At 47.7% G+C, this 22,580-nt stretch overlaps 1 protein-coding gene across 4 annotated transcripts in view; it reads left to right on the top strand.

The window, feature by feature from the left end:
- Window positions 1–22,580, top strand: part of ACAP1 (ArfGAP with coiled-coil, ankyrin repeat and PH domains 1) — a 671,900-nt gene that overhangs the window by 458,457 nt on the left and 190,863 nt on the right. For all 4 annotated transcript variants that reach the window (XM_069645604.1, XM_069645612.1, XM_069645621.1 and 1 more), the window contains 4 exons: window positions 4,667–4,741; window positions 7,815–7,927; window positions 8,583–8,634; window positions 15,078–15,178. In XM_069645604.1, coding sequence (XP_069501705.1) covers window positions 4,667–4,741; window positions 7,815–7,927; window positions 8,583–8,634; window positions 15,078–15,178 — 341 coding nt within the window. The remainder of the gene's footprint in view (window positions 1–4,666; window positions 4,742–7,814; window positions 7,928–8,582; window positions 8,635–15,077; window positions 15,179–22,580) is intronic.

The following is a 22,580-nucleotide window of genomic DNA, read 5'->3' as shown; positions in this document are numbered from 1 at the left end:
GTAGGGTGACCATGGCTGTAATGGGAGCTGCTAGGCGTAGGGTGGCCCTGGCTGTAATGGGAGCTTCTAGGCGTAGGGTGGCCCTAGCTGTAATGGGAACTGCTAGGCGTAGGGTGGCCCTGGCTGTAATGGGAGCTGCTAGGTGTAGGGTGGCCCGGGCTGTAATGGGAGCTGCTGGGCGTAGGGTGGCCCGGGTTGTAATGGGAGCTGCTAGGTGTAGGGCGGCCCTGGTTGTAATGGGAGCTGCTGGGCGTAGGGTGGCCCTGACTGTAATGGGAGCTGCTGGGCGTAGGGTGGCCCTGGCTGTAATGGGAGCTGCTAGGTGTAGGGTTGCCATGGCTGTAATGGGAGCTGCTAGGCGTAGTGTGGCCCGAGCTGTAATGGGAGCTGCTGGGCGTAGGGTGGCCCTGGCTGTAATGGGAGCTGCTGGGCGTAGGGTGGCCATGGCTGTAATGGGAGCTGCTAGGTGTAGGGTGGCCCTGGCTGTAATGGGAGCTGCTAGGCATAGGGTGGACATGGCTGTAATGGGAGCTGCTGGGCGTAGGGTGGCCCTGGCTGTAATGGGAGCTGCTGGGCGTAGGGTGGCCCGGGCTGTAATGGGAGCTGCTAGGCGTAGGGTGGCCCTGGCTGTAATGGGAGCTGCTAAGCGTAGGGTGGACATGGCTCTAATGGGAGCTGCTAGGCGTAGGGTGGATATGGCTGTATTGGGAGCTGCTAGGCGTAGGGTGGACATGGCTGTAATGGGAGCTGCTAGGCGTAGGGTGGACATGGCTGTAATGGGAGCTGCTAGGTGTAGGGCGGCCCTGGCTGTAATGGGAGCTGCTGGGCGTAGGGTGGCCCTGGCTGTAATGGGAGCTGCTGGGCGTAGGGTGGCCCTGGCTGTAATGGGAGCTGCTAGGTGTAGGGTGGCCCTGGCTATAATGGGAGCTGCTGGGCGTAGGGTGTTCCAGGCTGTAATGGGAGCTGCTGGATGTAGGGTGGCCATGGCTGTAATGGGAGCTGCTAGGTGTAGGGTGGCCCTGGCTGTAATGGGAGCTGCTAGGTGTAGGGTGGCCCTGGCTGTAATGGGAGCTGCTAGGCTTAGGGTGGCCAGGGCTGTAATGGGAGCTCCTGGGCGTAGTGTGGCTCTGGCTGTAATGGGAGCTGCTGGCCGTAGGGTGGCCCTGGCTGTAATGGGAGCTGCTAGGCGTAGGGTGGACATGGCTGTAATGGGAGCTGCTAGGCGTAGGGTGGACATGGCTGTAATGGCAGCTGCTGGGCGTAGGGTGGCCCTGGCTGTAAAGGGAGCTGCTGGGCGTGGGGTGGCCCTGGCTGTAATGGGAACTGCTAGGTGTAGGGTGGCCCTGGCTGTAATGGGAACTGCTAGGCGTAGGGTGGACATGGCTGTAATGGGAGCTGCTAGGCGTAGGGTGGCCCTGGCTGTAATGGGAACTGCTAGGTATAGGGTGGCCATCGCTGTAATGGGAACTGCTGGGCGTAGGGTGGCCCTGGCTGTAATGGGAGCTGCTGGGCGTAGGGTGGCCCTGGCTGTAATGGGAGCTTCTAGGCGTAGGGTGGTCCGGGTTGTAATGGGAGCTGCTAGTCGTAGGGTGGTCCGGGCTGTAATGGGAGCTGCTAGGCTTAGGGTGGCCCTGGCTGTAATGGGAACTGCTAGGTGTAGGGTGGCCCTGGCTGTAATGGGAGCTGCTAGGTGTAGGGTGGCCCTGGCTGTAATGGGAACTGCTAGGTGTAGGGTGGCCCTAGCTGTAATGGGAGCTGCTAGGCGTGTAACAGTCAAGTCTCTTCACATCAGCTCTGCTCCAGCTGTAATGGGACAGGGCCATGACTTTGCAATGCTCTGTACATGTTACGGGGCAGCGCCTGCACTTCTCTGCTATACTGGAGATTACAGGCACTTTTCTTCATGGTGGAATCGCTCCAGTGCTTCTTACAAGTGCTCTTATTTGTTAAAAATGAACAGTACTAGCCCTTCTCAGTGCTGCTATGTTTGTAATAGGCAGTACTGTCTGCACATCTCCCGCCCCCCACAGGGCTGACATACTTGTAATAGAATAGCAGTCTGTTTTGTGTTTTATATAGCGCCAACATGCTGCCTTCCACTGAACAGCACAGCTGCTATATTTGTAATGGGGTTGTACTGGTTCTCTAAAGCTTCTATATCTGTAATAGGACAGTACTGGCACTTTTCAGCAGGGCTGCTGTACTTTGAATGGAGAGTGCCGGCTCTTCTTAGCAGGTGTTATATACTTGCAACCGTTGAGTACTTGCTCATTGTGGCGGGGCTTCCGTTGGGTGGGACGGTATCAGCACTTGCCGCCATTGCGGCAGGGCTGCCGTTGGGTGGGACGTAATCAGCACTTCTCGCCTGCGCTGCGGTACTTGTAATGGGGCCATACTGGGAAAACCTGGCAAGGTGTTTTAAATGGGACAGTACCCTTGCATATCTGGCTCTTGCCTCTGGCAGCGTTTACCATTACACCCTGCCCGATATGCATGTCGGGCAGGGTTTCATTTTGTATGCGAGTGCTGCTTGCCCCTGCGAGCATGGTAGGCAGCGCTCACAACAAAAAGTAAACGCTGCCTGGCATGGGAGCATGGTAAGCAGCGTTTACTCACTTTGCTTGATGGAGTGCAAAAGTGCAGGGCAAAAGGCGGCATACACACACACGTATGCCGCCTTTTGCCCTGCCGTGCAAATTACCAAAATTTGGCACGGGGAGCCGCCTACGTGTATGTGAACACTTAATGGCTCCGCGCCGGCAAATTACTCAATTATTAAACATGAGCTTCTGGGGGATTTTCCATGCATTTGAAGGAGTAGGGCCACACAACGGATTTTGCATTTCCGTCATATTTACTCCTGCATGACATTTTCCTGCTGTCGTAAAACGATGGATTCTTTTGGATCTGCATCCATTAACACCTGCTAAAAGCATGCAGATTGCATAGGAATTCACTGTACATGCCTGCTGAAAAGCGCAATTTGCAGGTGGCATTTACATAGCTTCCCCCGGCTTCCTGTGCCATCCGTTACACCCTGGCTTGACCATTGCACGCTGCTGGGATTTGTGGGCCCATACCGACTATGGGCAAAGTGAAACTACAAGCCCTAGTATGGAATGGGGGGAAAACACGGACTGGCCGAAGGTGTCACGCATGGCACCGGGCAACTTGGCAGCTATACATGTGTGGTTAAACAAAAATGGAGACTAAAATGAAAGCGTAAATGCAATTTCGCCTGTTTATCCTTTCAATTTGCACTTTGTTTTGTAAAAGTTGTACATTGCAATGCATGCATGGAATTCCTGCATGCAACTTTCACTTTATACAACCCTCTCCCTCACCCCCCCCCTGTTTTCCATGACATGAACATTGAGACGGGTACACCGGCGGTGACCTGAGCACAGGCTGCCATGGAAAGTCTGAGTGCTTTCGATCCTGGAAGTCTTTCTATGAACTATGGCTCAGCTGCTTCCTGTTTTTCTGCAGCACTTCCTCCTCTGATGAACTTCGACCCCACGTCACGTGCAGTGCGGCCTTTCCTTCCTGTACTGGCGGAATGTTATTAGAGGAGTGATGCTGCTGGGAGTAACACTGGCCTTGTCTGTGTCGGGCAACAAAGGGACTTTATTCAAACACCAGCCGATCCTCACCTGTCCCATTTAGCGCTGACACCGCACCCATTGGTCTTTGCAAGTCCTGTTGCGCTGTGATTGGCTATGGGGATGACGAACTGTGCACAGACGTGTACAACAGCCGTTAACCCTTGTACCCAAAGACTCAAGGATTGGTTATTGCATCCCCTTCCAGTAAACGGCTTCTCACGCCGACACCCATCAGTCAATGGCTTGTATTGGCAGACCACAACATCAACTATGACAGCTGTGCTTTCTTCCCACCAACTGGTTACAGTGATTGGCCAGTGCAGACAACTGGCAATATTTATTACTCAGTGATTGTTCAATTTAAGCTCTTCCTGTCAATGATTGTTCACTCATGGCTGGGCAAGCTCAGTATTGATTCCACAAGGCCCAGCAGTGAATGATGGGTCATTACATACCATGCCAATCCATCCATCACTAGTCTCTGTAGAACTCATCACTTTGAGATAGGCTACTGATAATCTGTTACTCACCTATTGGTCACTGAGACTGTACCAATGCCTGTTACAAGTTCTCCCAGTCATGCAGGCCCTACCAACCCATGACAGGTGAAGGCAGGTGTCCACAGAAAGCTGCTGTGTGTCCTCCAAGGGGGTTGGTTCACTTGCTGATTGGAGGCAGGAGACGTCGCGCATTTGTGGTATATGGCAACCCACACCCTCTTACAGGTTACTAAATTGCCCCAGATTTCAGGGGTGTTCCTCCAGGTCTTGGTTGGGGTACGCTAGTGCAGATGCAGTGGTGGGTGCAGAGAATATCGATGCAATGTCTAAAAGCATGGGTGTCCATGAACATGCTGAGGTATAGTCCCTCTCTCTGCCATGAGTGAGAATTGCCTGGCCTCACGATAGTGTTTATATCCCAAGCGTCAAACTAGGTTTTCGGTGTGTCCCAATGCATAGCACTGGGGCCATCCCTCCTTGTGCCATGTCCTGGCTATGTGACCACAAGCCGCCTCCGGTGTGACGATCTGCATTGATTTGGCAATACTTGTCTTTCCTCAGCTGCATCAGATGGTCCTGGAGACTGCGAGGGAGAAGCGGGACATGGAGCAGAGGCACATTGTCATCAAGCAGAAGGTGAGCAGGCCGGGCGTCGCGCGGCCTCCGGGTAAGTCAGGCTTGGAGCTGTGGAGGAGTCTTCAATAATGGCATGTTGCCAAGGATAGTATTGGAGAGCCTTGGACTTGAAGGGGCAGGTCTCCCGAGACGTTATATCTGGGCTGTGGTGGGAAAATAGGGGCTCATCCAGCATTGTTTGATCAATTACTCTTCAGCCAAAGATTTCTGAGTTCGTGTGTTTTGTCTTGTGTAAGTTGATCTACGTCTGTTTTATCTCCTAGCAGACCCTTACAAAGCCTCCAGTAGAGCCCCTCATCGCGGTATCGGGTAATATTATCCCCACCAATAATATCACCATTTATATGGTTGTGGGGTAAGGCCATAGGCGATATTATTAGTTGGGATAAGGATCATTTATGGAGTTAATTGGACCGGGAGTTGCAGGGGTGTCCCCTGCTCCATTAAAAAAATTATGGGAGTTGCATGGGTGTGCCCCGCATGTTCCATGGCTTAATATCGCTGCAGAAATATGGCGATAATCTTGTATGGCGATATTTTTGCAGGGATATTAACACATGGAGACCTCCGCGCATAGGACCCATTGGATTGCCCCACCACAACCCCTTGCATTATCCCAAGGTAAACCTTGGGTTTCCCCACAGACCTTTGTATACCCACCGTGCCCCTTGCAGGATCAGACATGGCCTTTACAGGCTTTCGCATAATCCACCCAAAACCTTTTAAATAAAGACAGCTTCCAACTAGGCAGTCTCTGGACACGATGAGTGTTTCGGCAGCGTGTGTCAACATGCAGATCTTTTCCCTGGGTGCAGATGTGGATGTAAATGCACAGAATTATTTTCTGGAGCAAAGTGGATTCCGAGAGACCACTCGATTATAGTGAACAGGGAAAAGACATTGATGTCTTACCAAACTCAGTCAAGGTCAGGTAGCAGAGCAGTAAGGTTTAGACTCAGGAGAGTGTAGAGGCGGTCTAGGGCTGCAATGAGTCTCGGGTGACCAGCGCACACGCTGTGATCGGGCACGTGCAGCTACGCCATCATCTGCTATGCAGATCCACTCCTTCAAGCAGCCACTCTCTGCATAACACAGGACCCGCAGCAAATTCTTCTCAAGTATTTATCAGTGATTGTTTAGGCTCCGCAAGGCCACTGAAAAAACATCTGTTTTTGCCCCTCCATCCCTCATTGCTCCACCCCACCCACATCCTCTGCTCACTTACCCTAACGTTTAATTTCCCAACTGAGTTGATGTTCAGGTCTTTCACTGTTTCACCAGTGGCGTAACACAACATTTGGGGGCCCCCCTGCGAGCCAGGCTGAGCCCCCCCCACCCCAACTTGGTAACAAATCATGGGTCACGCCACACGGGTCGGCCTGGATTACCACACTTGCGCAATTCGCACAAACGTGCTGCAGCAGGGGTACGCCGCACGCTGCACTAGGAGAAAGATAGAAGTATGTGTTTTAATTCATTATACAGCACTCTTACTGAGAAAAAGGCCAGAGCGTTTGCAATTGTTTTGTAGGGTAACACCAATTAGGGTAACACCAATCTAAAAATCCAATACATGCAAGTCACCAACAGTGCACAGGAACATTAAGGCTTTAATTAATATAATGCTTTGCCATTAAAAATGCCATTGGCACAATGAAAACATGTCCCAACTGGCTGCACAATGTAGGCCAGTCCAGACACGTAATAACATACTACAGTAAAGCATGGCAGGCCACATTTACCTTGACTGGTTGCACCAAAATGCCAGTCGAAGCAATAACACTTATCTTGGTTGTTTTATCACAGATGCCCAGAAGAATTTACAATGCTGGAGGAGTAGCTACAATTCGATTGGCCATTTGATCATTTTTTACACACCAATTCTTTTCTTTCTTGTTGTAGACAGTAACACAATTCCAATTATGAATTGTTGTCTGTATCAGAACAATTTGTGCCATTACTTTCTCTTGGAAAATGATTTTTCAAGGTGAAATCACTGTCTGCGCCACTTGCTAAAGGCTTGGGCTTTCCTGAGGAGAAGTAAGCAGTGATTTTATCCCCTTCTGACTTGGCCAAAGGATTGCATTTCCCAGTATCCAGATCTTTGCCTCTAGCAAAGAAGATGAGATTTAGTAATTCTGGTCCGGCGTAGAGCTCTTTTTCGTGCTTCTTAAATTGTCAGCTATGATCAAGTGAAGATAGAATGGGATAATTCCCGCTATGCTTTAGTAGGTTCTATGTGATAATTGCAACGGCTGAAAAAGGTGACTTTTTTAACCCTTTATACCACATATATGCAGGGGGAGACCCCCCGCAAACCACATATATTAATATTATACTCTAAACCCCCCCCCCCCGCAAATATATGTGGTGTATGGGGGGGTTAAAAACGAATTCCCAGGTCGACCTTTTTGTACAATTCCCTTTACTACATCCGATGATTGTTAAGCGAACTAAAGTCTGTGTCGCTGTATGTAACAGTGATGATCTCACCTTCAACTGCAGACCAACACTCGCTGGCACTCTGCGTGACATGCTCACGCTACGCGCGGCGTAGCCTGAATTATTCCTTTCAGGCAATTCCCATCAGAGTGTGGTAGAATGTGGCCTGAAATGTTAATTTTGATTGTGCCTGGATGGCCAAAGCTAATGAGTTCCTGCCTAGCTCACATGGATTCACAGTCTGTATTTATGACTTTAGGTAGTGTACGTTAGTCTTCATGGAGTAACGGGAGCATGTGATGATATTAGTTTATGAAATGAAGGCTATTGATCTTTCACTGGATGGATTTCTGACCTCTGCAGGATATTTCTTTGGTAGATGCGATTCTGTAGTGTTTAGATTGGCTGATGTCTGGCAGGTGACGGGGTTGTGAATTCCTTTCGCAGTGGTTTATATAATAAGATAGTGAATGGGATGGTTAGCAAGCTTTGGCTTCTTTGCTCAGGCTGCCAAGTCTTAAGAGGGGGCCGGCTAAACTTGCATAGGAACGCCTTGAAAGGTCCTTTCTTGTTCCAAAGCTCTGCATCCATGGACAGTTGGGAACCTTACACTGCCCCGCTTCTTTTCCAGGACCTGTCCCATGATGACGCCATGATGGAATTCAAAGCCGATGCACCCAGTGGCATTGTTATGGAAGGGTATCTCTTTAAACGAGCCAGCAATGCCTTCAAGACGTGGAGCAGGTGACCAGATGCCAACAGCATGCAGGATTGCCACACTCTTAACCTTGTGTTGCATGCAATCTCTGTCCCATTCAGCTTTACCTGTTTACCAATATGTTTCCATCAGTCCTTCTCTCATCCCATCCTAGTCCTCTCTGAAGCCAAGCTCATTCCTGTGTTATTTAACTGCTATGTTGGCCTTCTATCCTAATTGGTTGGCAGCCCTTGCTACACACATCTGTGTCCACTTTTCATGGCGAGTTACATTCTTCTGTCATGGCTCTCTGTGCATTGGTTAGGGGGTCTGCGTCCCATTGCAACATTTTGACACCGGTTCCTTTTCCCGCTTAACGTTCCCCAAGTCTTCAGCTACTGTGTCCTTGCTCCATCTGCACCCCACTGTTCGCTGTGCTGCTAGCTACCACACTGTCCAATCAGCTGTCTTTTTATGTCCTCCATTGGCGAGTTGGAAATCACCTGAAATCACATTTCAGGTGATTTCCAAGATGCTTTTTTTGTCCTTCTGGATTCTCCGCCCTGCTACTTATCACCTTTTAGCCACCAGCCTCTTTTCACCATTCTTCTTTTTTGTTCATAATTCGTAAGAGCCATAAACATGCATTACTCCCTCAATGTCTCCGGCTGATTATAATGAGGATGCCCTTCTCTCTTACAGGCGTTGGTTTTCCATTCAGAATAATCAGCTCGTTTATCAGAAGAAGCTAAAGGTGGGTTGAAACAGACCTTGCTGGGCAAGACTGAGGCAGGTGCCTCCCCCTCTGCCGGCATAGAAGAAAGACATCTTAAAGCAGTTTGATTTCTCTCCTTTTGGGAAAGCTCATGCTAAGATGAAAACCTTTCATCTCTTATTTGCATTGTATTTCTCTTTTTTGTACACATTACGCACAACATTAAGTCAAACAAGCAGTCCTTGCTCTTGGAATCCTCAGTAAAATTAAAGCAGTTTAGCTTTCAGCTGAAAAACTGCTAATCGCTTCTGTAGCCCATTGCTGTTACTTTGGGTCATACTGCCCCAGCCAATGACAGTCCTCCTAAACTCTACCCCTGGTGGCCATCCATCTTCAGATGTTTACCGCATGTTTCTCATGTTGGAGTCATCGTGATTCGCTCCTTGAAATCGGGTAACTTTTTTGCCCATTTTTGCATGAATTTGTCCCCTATCTTTATTTCCTTCGGTCAAGTGACTACTGACAGTGGGGACCCATTGCCTGAGGAGATCCTTATCCATCATCGGATCTCCGACTCGCAGTCGCCACAGGCCCAAGTTTGCGCCTTTGCTTCAACAACATGGCGAACGCCACGAAAAAAAGCCTCTTCAGAGCCTGTTAAAACTGTGGCCTGAAGAACATCTTCATCGAAGATCGGCACCTCCGGAGCATCTACTGCCTGCATTCCGATCACGATGCGGATGGATGTTCGATATGCCAGTCCTTCTCCAAGACACAGAAGGACCACAGTAGAAGGATGGTGGCTTGGATTGAGGAAGGGAAGGCCTTTGACGCGGCCTGCGGGCATAGTCATGCCTCATCCATGGCTGACGGGTCTAAAGAGCTTGATCCCTCTGGCAAAAAGGGGACAAGGTCCTTTGAAGATGTTTCACTAGAGAAGATCCAAAAAAAGGTGAAATCGTCCCATGCTCCAATGCCTTCTTTGTCGTCGGTCGCCACGGCTGCAGGACCCAGATCTGAGAGAGGCCGGTCGCCATCACCGGCTCTGTCGAGTGTTGGCCTGCTGTCAAGCGGACAGGTTCCGTCTGCGAGGAAATCATTGGCGCCATCGAACAAACATAAGACCTCGTCAAAGGGCCTGTCAATGACGGCCACGTCCACGAGTAGCTTGTTGTCATCTGGTCTTCCGTTGACAGCTTCGATTCCATCAAGGGGCTCATCCATGACCGTCACCGTTGCCACTACGACGGTTAACCACGGCCAGATTATCCTTACAGCCTAGACCTCTGTCGGCGGTACTGACGACAGTCCCGTTAACAATGGCACCCAGTCACCGCTTCTTTCCCTAATGGCTTGGATTTGGTGAGAGACATGCCTCCAGTGAAGGATTTCCTGCCTAGACCCACCAAGGCTACTCTGATTTTCACCCTCGTCCTTCTGGGATCTCTCAGGATGTCGCCAGTACACTCCACCAGTTTGGGGGAGGACCTGCCAAAGGGTTTTTACTCTGACTAGGTGGGCGGGGGGGTGTCAAGGCGAGCCTGATTCCATGGTGCCAATATCTCAGCAAAGGGCACATCTCACCAGCCATCTCAGCCTTTTTTGCCCTTCACATGAGGGCCCAGCACCTGTCCCAGATCTTGGGATATCCTGACCACCTTGCACACACTGGTGGCTGAGATCGAACAGTGACTGCCCGCTGCTCTAATTCCTGTTCCAACAAGGAGCCCTCTGAAGCCTTCGCAAGCTCAGCCGACATTGCCTCATCTGGCCCCTGTTCCCCCTCGGCCATTGCCGGTTGCACCACTGTGGTGGAGGATGCAACTCGCACGAACACTGATACTGCCATAACCAGTATGCAAGGCACGGATGAGTTCGATGACCATGTTCCCGTGGATGGGGAATCCCCTGATGTCAATGTGTCCTCCAGGGCCTCTCAGCCGGACGAGATCGGGTTGTTCTACTCCATAATTGTTCTTTTTATAACACGCTTAACACCAAGTGGTTTTTAAGCACGGGATCAGGATTTGTACCTGTGTTGCATTGCGTTGTCTTCCTTCCAATACAAACGCATTGCCCTGAGCTATCCTTCCTCCCATAATCTGGAAGGTGGCGAAGCTATTCAACCTAGTAACTGAGGGAAAGAAAAAGGGAGGTTTCCTTTTCGAGCGATGGAAGTCCTCCAAGGGGACAATCGTTTCAGTTCCATGTTGGATGACATTTGAGAGGATGACCTGTTGGTCATGAATTCCCCTAACACTACTGCTACGAAAAGGGACAGCTTGGAAAATTAGTAGTACCGGGTTCCAGATTGGTCCCCAAGTTCCTCAGGTCCCAGCCCTCGCCAGACGCCACGGTCTTGGCCGCCACAAGGAAGAGGTCCTCCAACCTGTCTTCCTCGTCTATGGTTCCTCCGGACCAAGAGGTAAAAATCTGGATGCAATATGAAATTGCATCATCATGACAGCTGCATCGAATATCAATGTGTCCAATGCCCTCACCATTCTCTCGAGGTATGACGGAGAGTAATGGTACACGTAGGGCCCATCCTCGACTTCCTGCTGGACGATAAAAACGCTGAAGCGTTGTCTCTTTTCCGGGAGGTGAGAAAGCCTCTGACGATGTGATCACTGTCGCCCTTGACATCGCTGATTCGGGCTTTCGCCAAATGGGCATTGGAGTGGCCCTCCACCCCCAGGGTTGGCTCAAGGTCACCAACTTCCACACCAGTGTACAAGCAAAGCTGGTCGACATGCCATTCGATGGTGACAACATCTTCGGAAAGGCAGTCGACAAGACTCTACAGGACATAAAGACAGACACTGAGATGGCACGTTCTTTGGGCACTCTTCCGCAGAGGAGGCCGTCCTTTCGCTCCTCTAAAGTGAGTCTCTCAAGATCCACAAAGGGCTTAACCTCCCCCTATTGCCACCCAGGAGGCTCATAGGGGATGTTCCTAGGCCTAATGAAGTGGCAGCCAGCGTCATAATCGTCCTCCATCCAGGATGCAGATGCTGCAGCAGGCCTGAATTGGCCGAGGGCCCACGACCCCCGCCCCTTTCTGCACCCCAGTGAGAGGCTGTTTGTCATAATGTATCCATCAGTGGTGCAAGATCTCCACAGACAAATTGGTGCTCGTTGTCCTTCAGCAGGGGCACACTCTTTAATTCCAGAACAAATGCCCTAACATTCCTCCCGTCCCACGACACAAACTGCACGTGGCACAGCTACTAAAAGAGGTTCAAGAAATGCTAAGCAAAGGGGCAATAAAACAGGTCCCCCCCACTCCGGGACTCCGGAGTGCACTCCGGATACTTTCTGGTATGGAAGAAGTTGGGAGGATGGAGGCCCATTATAACGCCTCAACAAGTTCCTCAAATCCCAAAAGTTCAGGATGGGCCACAAGGAAGGAGATTTCCTGGCGACCCTTGACTTAGAGGATGTTTTCTCTCACATCCCCATTCATCACAAACACAAGACGTTCCTGTGTTTTATCATTCAGGGGCACCATTACCAGTTCAAGGCCCTGCCCTAAGGCGCCTGAAATCGTCCCCAAGGGTATTCACCCAATGGTTGGCCCAGGTGGCAGTGCATCTGCGATACACAAGAATCCACGTCTACCCTTACCTGGACGTTTGGCTCATCCGATCCCACTCTCACCCGCTGGCAATCCAGCACATTGCAGAGACTATCCAGACCCTGACTTCTTCTGATACACTATCAGAAGTGCTGCGTTGCGCCATTGCAGAACGTGCTATTTCTGGTTGATCGCCTAAATACACTCTCGGGTCTAGCGACTTCTACGGAAGACAGAGTAAAAGCCATCCTGGGAAAGCTCCAATGGCTATCGACAGGATCCATTGCAGCAGTCCAGTCCATTAAGTCCCTGCTGGGGATGATGTCCTCCTGCATCCATTTAGTTCCCTTTTGTAGACTGCAGATGAGACCCCTTTAAGAGTTTCTGGAGGCCAGATGACTGCAAGTCACTGGCGCATGGAACGACAAAAATGCCTTCAATCGGGCATTTCTTCAGGCCTTGCACTGGTTGTCAGTTTGTCCAGATCTCTTGCAGGGTGCTTCTTTGCAGGTCCCGCGTATCAGGAGACAGTCACAACCGGACATTCTCATGCCAGTGGCCTCTGGATCATGGAAATGAAGGAGTTGCACATCAGTGTCCTGGAACTGCTGTTAGCAGGTTTCTAAACTCTCAAGTCTTTTCTGCCTCTGTCTTCACGGACAAAACCACGATCATGTTTTACATCAGGAAACAGGGTGGGACGCGCTTCCCCGCTCTCTCTCTGGAGGCACATCATCTGTGGGTCTGAGGCATCGCTCAACAGATGTTTCTCGTCCCTTTTCACCTGGCCGGCATTCAGAACACCATTGTGGACTCAACAGGGAGCTGTGGTCCTGCTACGAATGGGAGCTCCAGCAAGCGCAAGTGTCTTGTCTCTTCAATGAGTGGACTTCCCTCATATCTACCTCTTTGCTACAGCTACCAAGGCCAAGTGTCAAACATTTGCCAGCAGGTATCCTCAGCCAAGCATTCTGGGAGACTCCTTGTCATTCCCTTGGGAGGGCCTCTTCCTGTTCGATTTCCCGCTGATTCCTCTGTTGCTACAAGTGATCAATACACTCAGACGTTGCCACTGGATGATGATCCTCATTGCACTGGTGTGGTCCATGCATATCTGGTACTCGGACCTTCTTCATCTGTCAGTGGTTCCAGCCATCAAACTGCCTCCACTTCCAGACCTGCTCGCCAGTGAAGGAGGGTCAATCCTGCACCACGACTCGGCCTCTTTGAGCCTCACGTCCTGGTTCCTGCAGTCTAGAATGGGGGCACTGCTCGCTGCTTCTGGAATGCAAGAAAATTCTAGCCAAGGTGAATGTCCCCTCTGCGCTAGCTTGCTACAAGAACAAGTGGAAGTGTTTTGTGGTGTGGTGCCGGCCACGCATGATTTCTCTGCTGCGTGTGACAGCACTGCAGCTTCTTCCGTACCTACTCTCAATAACCAAGGGTGCCTTGCACATGCATCTATCAAGGTCCACCTGGCCACCATATCTTGGTACAGCTGGGCTCCAGGCAAGCTCTGCCTGTGGTCGCACAGGCTCGTTAAGGAGTTCCTCAAGGGTCTCTTCAGAACATTCTCTCCGGTGAAGGCTCCTGCTCCTGCATGGGAGCTGACTGTGTGGTACTGTCGAAACTGATGGGGCCTCCGTATGAACCTATGCATCGGGCCTCTTTGAAGTTTGTCATGGAAGACGGCCTTCCTGGTGGCGAACACCTTGGCCAGGTATGTTGGAGAAATCCAGGCTCTATCCTGTAAGCTTGCATATTTGTCCTTCCACTCAACTAAGGTGTTCCTGCAAAACTCTTTCTTCTTTATGCCAAAGGCGTCGTTGAACTGCCTTTGGTTCTACCAGTTTTCTCTGCAAACCCTTCTTCACCTGCTGAAAGAACTTGCATTCACTGGATGTTGCACGTGTCTTGAATTTCTATGTTGCAGCACAAAGGACTCTTGAAAGACTTCTCAGCTTTTCATCAGTTTTGCTCCCTTGGGGCATGAGAAGGCCCTCTCCAAGTCTTCCATCTCCAGGTGGCTCTACGGCTGTATCATACATTGCCACTGTCTGCCCGACAGACCATTCCACCAGAGGCATCACAGGGACAACAGCGATTCTCTCTGGTGTTCCTCTGCTCTACATCTGCAGGGCGGCTACGTGGAGGTCTACCCACACCTTCACAAGATTCTACTGTGTCAACGGGCATTCCAGGAGGAGTCCTAGGTCGGCCAAGCAGTACTTGGCAACCTGTTTGCATGAGCTGAGTCTGTCCCAGGGGTAAGTGTATTGCTTCTGTGTGACTTTCCACCTCTTGTGGTTGTGTATATCTACTACTGTATAATCGTATTCATGAGCATGTGAATCCATGTGAGACCCCGTGCTGGAGAAGGAACAAGTTATTTACCTGTAACTTCTGTTCTCCAGCATGGGTCTTACATGGATTCATATATGAAACCTCCCTCCTTCCCCTGCCTGACTCTTCTTGGTTCCCACTGCCACTTTGTGTGCGAAAATATCTGAAGATGGCCACCAGGGATGGAGCTTAGGAGGATAACTGTTTTTGACTGGGGCGGTATGACCCAACGTGGCAGCAATAGGCTACAGAAGCGCCACATAGGTTTTTTTTTTTAGCTTAAAGCTAAACTTCTTTAATTTTACAGAGGATTCTTAGCCTGACAAGGAGGACTATTCATGAGCATGTGAATCCATGTAAGACCCATGCTGGAGAACAGGAGTTACAGGTGAGTAACTTCTTCCTTCTTGTTCCTTGGCAGGTTTCCTATGGGCTCACCATACAGTCAGATACTGTTCCCATAATCCCTTTCACTAACATCCCAGAGCATCCTTCAACCCACCATTCCTCTTCTCTGTTTTCATGAAATCAGTTCCTCTTTGAGACTTCTGTTTCTCCACAGGACAACCTGACCGTAGTGGTGGAGGACCTCCGGCTGTGCACCGTGAAGCCCTGTCATGACTGTGAACGCCGCTTTTGTTTTGAAGTTGTCTCCCCATCAAAGTGAGTGTTCTGTTGTTTCAGCATGCGTAACTGGTTGTCAGAGGTGGAGTACTATGTCCAGTGAAGACTGCATGGTTTGGTGGCAGAGGCTTAGTGCTATGCTGAGTACAGACCGCTTGACTTCTTTTTGCGACCAAGATGGGCTTATGGGGGTGGCTGTCCAGGGTGTACCAGTGAGACATTGTTCCTTATGCAGTGACATGATGCAGAGGTCTTTTCATATAGACTCCATAGTCTTGGTCGCCAAAGCTTTGCTTCTGTTTCACTGCTTTGTTGTCGTGCTAAGGTGGAGTCATTTTTGTTTTAGCACATTTTTTTGGCCATCCACATTCTGTAGTTGCCTGCAGACCTAGGCTTTGAAGTCATCGTATTGGGATCATTTGCTGTAAAATTTGAATCCCATAGTTTTCTCCTTTTAGGCTGAAGTTGTGTTGCGTTAGATGACTTTATTTTGAGTTATGTTAATATTATAATGGTATGATATGTCCAGCTCACTGGAGGGAATCGTATCCCTGTACAAAGTTTCTGTCCCACAGTCCTCTATGGGTTGGAATGGAAGCCTTGGCCCTGGCTGATTTATCATGGTTAGACACCGTAGAGGGCAGTTTTTGGAAGCAAATGCTGAGACTTAAGTCATCGGCAAAAATACAGTATATACGACTGGAATTTGGCTTGACCTCCCTTAAAGGATAACTGTTGAGGAGACGTGGCTTGTTATATATCAAAACTCATACAAATCCTAGATGGCAATTGCTCCGTCTCCTGGCTGTTCCTGTATAGGGCAAAGATCGTTTTGGTATGTTGGGGAATGACCTATTTAATGACCTAGGATGGTTTCGGGATTTTCCAAGGGGTGCACCCTATGTTACAATGAATAGTTTTTTTTTTTTAAATGAGGTAAAACAGTGGGATTGGGTGGCAAATTACAGACATGTAGAGCCCCTTCAGAGTTACGCCTGTGTATGACTGTTGTCTATAGTTACCTGCAGCCTCAGGCTTATCTTAGACAATGCCCAAATAGGGGTTTGCAGGCATTTAAGCTAAGGCTGAGGATAAATCAGTTACAGATCCTTTCGGTAATGGGGCCACAGCTGGGCCTCCTTAAAATAGATAGATATTGTCGTTTGTGCCACAATACTCTATACCCAGAGACAGCTAAGCAAATTTTATCTGAATGTAGGACATTGGGTCCAGAATATATGAATTGGTTGGGACCATTTGTATATAACTTCGAATACATTAAGAGTGATAATTTCTGGGCATATTGTCTCAACACGAACAGCCAAAAAGTTCATATTGCTATGTATCATCTGTGGTTAATTATTAAAAAAACACCTAGATAGTGTAAGAAGAACTAATGTATTGTCAGAATGAAATTGTTTTTATAAAATTAATTTATTTTAGTTGGATATTTGAAGCCTTGGCAAATGTATGATGTTTTTATCTATGACCTACTGTGCTTGTTTTAATGGTATAATGGATTTGATATACTGTTTTATTGTTTTTTATTTTTAGTGTTTTTTAAAGTTTCTTTGAAACTAAACAAATAAATAAGATATATTATTTAGAACGCGCCTGTACACAAGTGTTGTGAAAAGTTGCACTGTGGAGGCTTGAGTTGTGGCTTATAAAATGTTACTGGCCTGAAAGAATTGTGTAGCACAAACCTGGAATATACTGCTGTTAAACATGAAGCATACTTTTTTTATTGTAATGTTAGGTTTTTTCACGTCATGTTTGATTATGGAGATTCAACTTGTGCAGGATTCGAAATTGCAAGCGGTGTAGGAGAGGTTCTATTAATGAGACGGACACAGTGTTGAGTTGTTCACAATTACTTTATTAAAATAAGACGAGGGTTGGGGTGAAAGGCCTCACTATTTCTAAATGTATGATGGGTTTCCCTGCCAGAACAAAACTTACTAGTGGGACCAGTCTTTGTCCATAATTAGCGTAGCCTGGTCCTGTGTCAACACCTATCCTGACCCTCACACTTAAATGCTTCAAAATCTACTCGAAGGAAAAATAAAATGTACTTGGCTGCTTTCCTGCAGCCTTCCTTCACTTGGATTATGTAAAGTCCCAATCGGTGGGTACACCAACTCAAAGTAACGTTTGCCTATTTATTGGACTTGAATTCTGTCAGAGGAAGTGGCTTTCCTCCTCTTAACCATGTACGTGAATGCCAGGGGGGACAAACCACATCCCCTGGTCTTTCTTTTCTTTTGGCCGTCGGTTTTCTTCAGGACTTACCACCCTGTATGTGGCTTTCCTCCCCTTAACCGTGTACGTGAATACCAGGGAGGACAAACCACATCCCCTGGTCTTTCTTTTCTTTTTGCCGTCAGTTTTCTTCAGGACTTAACACCCTGTATGTTGTTGAGGAAGTTATTTTCTAACCCTGATGATTACTATGTGGTGCAAAGTGGGGGGGGGGGCAATCCACTTCCTCTGGTTTTGCTCTTCTTATTTCTCTCAGGAATGTGTGCATGGGTTAGATTGGTTTACTCTGATGCGGCTATTTGAATGTCCCTTTGGTTTACCCAGCAAGTGTACGCTTATTTTTCCCCACACACTGGCATAAGACAAAACATTCACCCCCAGTTGCCCTTTCTCTTCTCTTATTGGGGAAAAAAGGGGGAAGAAGGATCATTTTACTTGTTTTATCCTTACATTCATACCTGACCTCCCTTCCCAAGTCGTACCTTTATCTCACCACTGAAGCCTGGTTCTCTTCTTCGCTGCTAGCTGCTCCCCTGTTGTTCCCCTGGGGCGCAGTCTTCTGCCACCCGGCGTTGCTGACACCAAGCACAAAAGTACTGTTTTAAGGGGCATGTTGCTCTCATATAATGAACATCTATTGCTATTATTCCCTGGTCTTGCTGCCGCCCACAAAACTGCACTCTCTCCTGTGGGAGAACCCCGCCGGTGGTCTAATGCCTGGCCTCCGCTTCCCAAAATGTTTAGGGGACTCGACATTGACTCCCTGACCGGTTCTATCCCTTCTGTCAGTGTCCCAACATCTCTGCCGTGCTCCGTTGGTGACAGCTCCCACCAGCATCTCCCTCGCTTTGAACTACGTCCGTGACCACACGTTGTATCTATCATGTTAGTTATTGCTGGGCTTTGCTGTGTTTGTTCAACGCGAATGGCAGTGCTCCAAATAGGATTTTAGAGTGAGAGCATTTTACTCCCGATTTTTAGAATTGGAGCGTAAATCCGAATTCAAGAGAGTAAAAATGAGTTTCCTCGTTCGCAAGAGAGTAAAAACTTTCTTGACAACTATCCAATTTGTGCGTAAAATGAAAACATTGTTCGAAAATATTAGTGACAAAACCGCTGTATTTCAAAGTGGTTCTAAATAATGTATTGCACCTGTGGAAAACATTTTCCTCACACAGGAAACTTGTAGATGCATACTACCCAGCTTCATCTTCATGATACTTGGGCATCAACTCTGTTGAGAGCTACCACATATGCCAGCTAGTTACGGGTGATTCATAAATCAAGTCCCTCACTCTACCAGCATCACTTTTCAGCCTCTCGGGCCTACAGTTACTGCCTGGCACTACCTGCTTGACAGCCACTCCATGTTTTTGCTTTAGTTCTCCGTTTCCCCTGTCTCGCACTCTCTGATGCTCTTCCGCTCACCCTTCAGTTTTGCTATGTCACGTTCTGCATTCTGTTTCTCTGTCACCCTGACTCTCCCATCTATGCATTCTTTTGTTGCTGTTTCCCTCCTATATCTCACTGTATCTGTTGATATAAATCCTCTTCCTCTCTCTCATGTCATTGCTATGGCTATATCTGTTTTTTCATTTTCTCGGTTGTGATTGCTACTCCTTTTTATCTTTCTTGCACTGTCTCTTATGTTATTGACCTGCCCTTCTCTAGTCTTGCTTTTCTCTTTCCATCTCTCCCCACCTGCTGTTGATCTGTGTTTTATTTTACTGTCTTTAAATGTCAACTTTGCTCTGCTTCTATCCCTCACTCCTAAAATGGGTTTGTCCTATTATTAACTGTTTCCCTTCTCACTTTCTTTGTTGCCCTATCATGTAGCTTATTGCTCTCTCTTGTTACTCGAATTCCTGTTTTGGATTGTCTGGTATGTTCTCTGTCCCTTCACCCCACCTTTGTTCTCCTGTATTGCATAGGTTCGGAGTTACTCTTCCTCTCCTGTTTTTCTGTTTTTCCTTTAACACAGCACCAATAAATATCCCAACAGCTGAAAATGCATTTTCTATTCAAAAATCTAGTGCAGCTTTACCATTGGGTGCTCCTTTTTAGACGTGTGCAAACCTTCTTTTGGCCATTAGGCTGGGAATTATAGACTTGGAGGTTTGTCTGACCAGATGCAGCACTTGCTTGAATGTAGATTCTTTACCAACGCTGTATGCCATTACAAGTACAAGAGCCCATATTCTAATGTTAATGTTAAAGGTATTTGTACCGTGCACCGTCACCACTGGAGTGGTCCCCAGGCACTTTGGCGGATCTGAAAATGAGGGGCGGGGGAGTTAGTAGGGTGTAGTGGGAAAAGGAGAGTGAGAGCAGTGATGTCCTGTTGGCAGCTTCTGTTCGGTTTGCTCCGTCTGCTGAGCTTCAGTGCGGTTATCCGGTATCGGGTCGGTGCGAGTTCCCACAAGTATAGCAGTCCTTATGGGACGTGCTTCTTCTGAGTAACTACAAGTATAGCAGACAAAATTGGATGTCTGTTTTGAGCCATTAAATTAGATCTGCGTGTTCTACTTCTGTACCATCACTGGTATAGCAGCCCCAATGGGGTGTGTATTCTGAGCCATTAAAAGTATAGCACCCCTGGACATTTGTGTTCTGAGCCAAGACCGGTATAGCAGCCCTGATGAGGTGTGTGTTCTGAGCCATTAGAAATATAGACAACCTCATGGGAGCTGCTTCTTCTGAGCCGTTACAAGTATAGCAGCCCTGATGAAATGTGTGTGTTCTGTATCACTGAACATTTAGTAGTCCTTTTGATAAGTCGAAAGTTAAGTCAACTCCGTTACAATTGACGTTACCTGCATTTTCTTATGCATCGCTGATGCATACTCATTAACTCACCTATCAACAGGAATTGAACTAACAGGTTACACAATCTCTGCAGCAGGGCTATTGACCCACTGAGCTGCCTTTCCCAACAGGCTGACACTGAAAGGCACATAGGGTTACCCCACTGGCAGTTCCATGTGAGGCTTGCCTGACATAAATGGTTTTGTCAAAAGCTCTAAGCCTGTTTGGACGATCCTACGTCAGTCAGGAGAGTCATAATGAGGCTTTGAAATGTGCTAGAATTTTGGCAGTGGGACTCTGTAATCTGGCATGGGAGAAGGAGATGTTATGAAAAGCGCAAGACCGAGTAGAAGGGAATGAAGTATGACAGCAATGTCATCTTCTCACACTGTCTGAGGTTGGTGGGAAGAGCTCGGACACTGTACTTGCGCATTACTTTAGCTCGCTGCAGAAAATGCCAACACATGTTTGTGCTTTATTAACAGCAGTTCTGTTAAGAAATTCAGATAATGTCCCAAAAAAATAGCAGTCCTGCGAAGAGATGTGGGCATGATACAATCCACCCTGCTGTGTGAATATTTGGCATTGTGCCATGACATGCATATAGCAGCTCCTTTGATAAATTAGACTACTTTGCCAGAATATATAGCAGTCATGTTGAGAGGTACCAATACAATCTGTGCCACTGAAAATATATACAGCAATACTTCTACCTGTATCCATTATACCTGTTCGTGGTGTTTGGCCATACCACATGCCTAGCTATTTGTTGCTCTCTAAGAAAACAATGTATAGTGCCCTTTCATGCACACAAACACATGCAAGCTTAAGACAAATAAAAAACCTTCATATAGAACCCCAAAAAGGTTTTTCCTTCTCACAAAAGCCAAACAACTGCTTGTTGAGAGGCTCTCCTAAAAACTTCAAGAGATAAAGAACCCCAAGCCATTGAATGCAATTGATGTGCTTCTGTAATGAAAAGAAAACAAAGTATGCCATGCCCATGCTGCTGCTACTGCTCTGCCTCTATTAAAGCGGATTAAGACCGAGGAAAATAAAGCAGAAATGCCGCCATTGTTTAAGACAATTTTCATTTTACACAATGCCACCTGTGTCCTAAAGCAAAGTGAAAAGCATGTTCATGATTCAAGATGCTTTAATAACACTGTAACCTACAAAATGCAGGCATTTGAATAAAACACACATTCCCTTACATTACTCAATGTATTATCTTGATAGAATTATTAACAGAGGAGTGTGTTAACACATTAAATAGACCAGGACTTCTTTCAAGGATCTGTATGGGTTACTAAAGTAAAGAGTGGATTTGCAAGCTGCTACTTGCCAGCCTGTCACTAGTGAACTCCATGTTTTATGGGGGTACTGCCGTAAATAGCCTATTTAAGTGGGACACGAGGAAGAATTAAAAGGGTCTTATTGAAAAATATTTCTCTGTGTAAAAAGGCCTGATGCGCACCATATCTACTTTGGTTTTCGGCAGATGAACGGTTCAAAGAAAGTAACGTGCTTCTCTGGCATCTGCAATCCAGTGCACTATACTCCTTTGTAAAAAACACAGGCAACCCTCCTTAGAAAGCGCTGGTTTCCGCCGACTCTCGAGCTTGTAAAAGTGTTCCCTGCCAGTCTCAGCAGTAATAAAGTTTGTATCTTCACTTGCTGCACTTCTTTAACTTTCTCTGTGTCGCTCTTTTAGGGGTTAGACTTTTCCTTTTCCTCCAGTCCTTGCTACTTCTGCAGCCTCTCCTATGGTCTCCACTCCTGTAGTCACTGCATTCACTGCATCCACAGCTATTTCTTTTCCTGCTTGCTTTCCCACAACCCCTTCCACTACTTTTTACTGCTACTTCTGCCACAACAAAACAGGTTATTTTTTTGGTCTCTTTTTTTATTGTCGGGTCAGCTTCCTTTATTTTATAACTAGAACGTTCCATCTGGTTGTGTGCCTCTTCATGTGGCCTCCTCGTGCCAGTACCCGAGGTGGTTGGTTTTCCTTTTGTTTCTGTTACTGGTCTCTTTTCACCCACCCACGATAATGAACATGGCCTAAGAAGGTTAAGAAAAGGAAAATTGGAGAAAACCTTATTGTCATATTGGGCATTGGCCGTGGGATTAGTGTTTGTTTGGGTGAACAAGGGACTAATTGCTTGGATCCATCACAGTAGGTATTTAGTTCCTGCTTGTAACCTAGAAGTTATGTTATGTTACTTAGTGCTTATATGGGTCTAAAACTCAGATACATAAAAGCACGTAGTATTGATGGGGACAGGAAATGGCCACAGTGGTAAGAATTTATGAAGACGACTGGATTTGAAATTAAAGGGTATCATTGTTTTTAAAAGGTAGCAGATTTTGG

The sequence above is a fragment of the Ambystoma mexicanum genome, chromosome 1p (genome assembly GCF_040938575.1).
Source record: "Ambystoma mexicanum isolate Mex_15411 chromosome 1p, UKY_AmexF1_1, whole genome shotgun sequence".
In the NCBI taxonomy this organism is placed as follows: domain Eukaryota; kingdom Metazoa; phylum Chordata; class Amphibia; order Caudata; family Ambystomatidae; genus Ambystoma; species Ambystoma mexicanum.
This window is presented reverse-complemented; position numbering and strand designations above follow the sequence as displayed.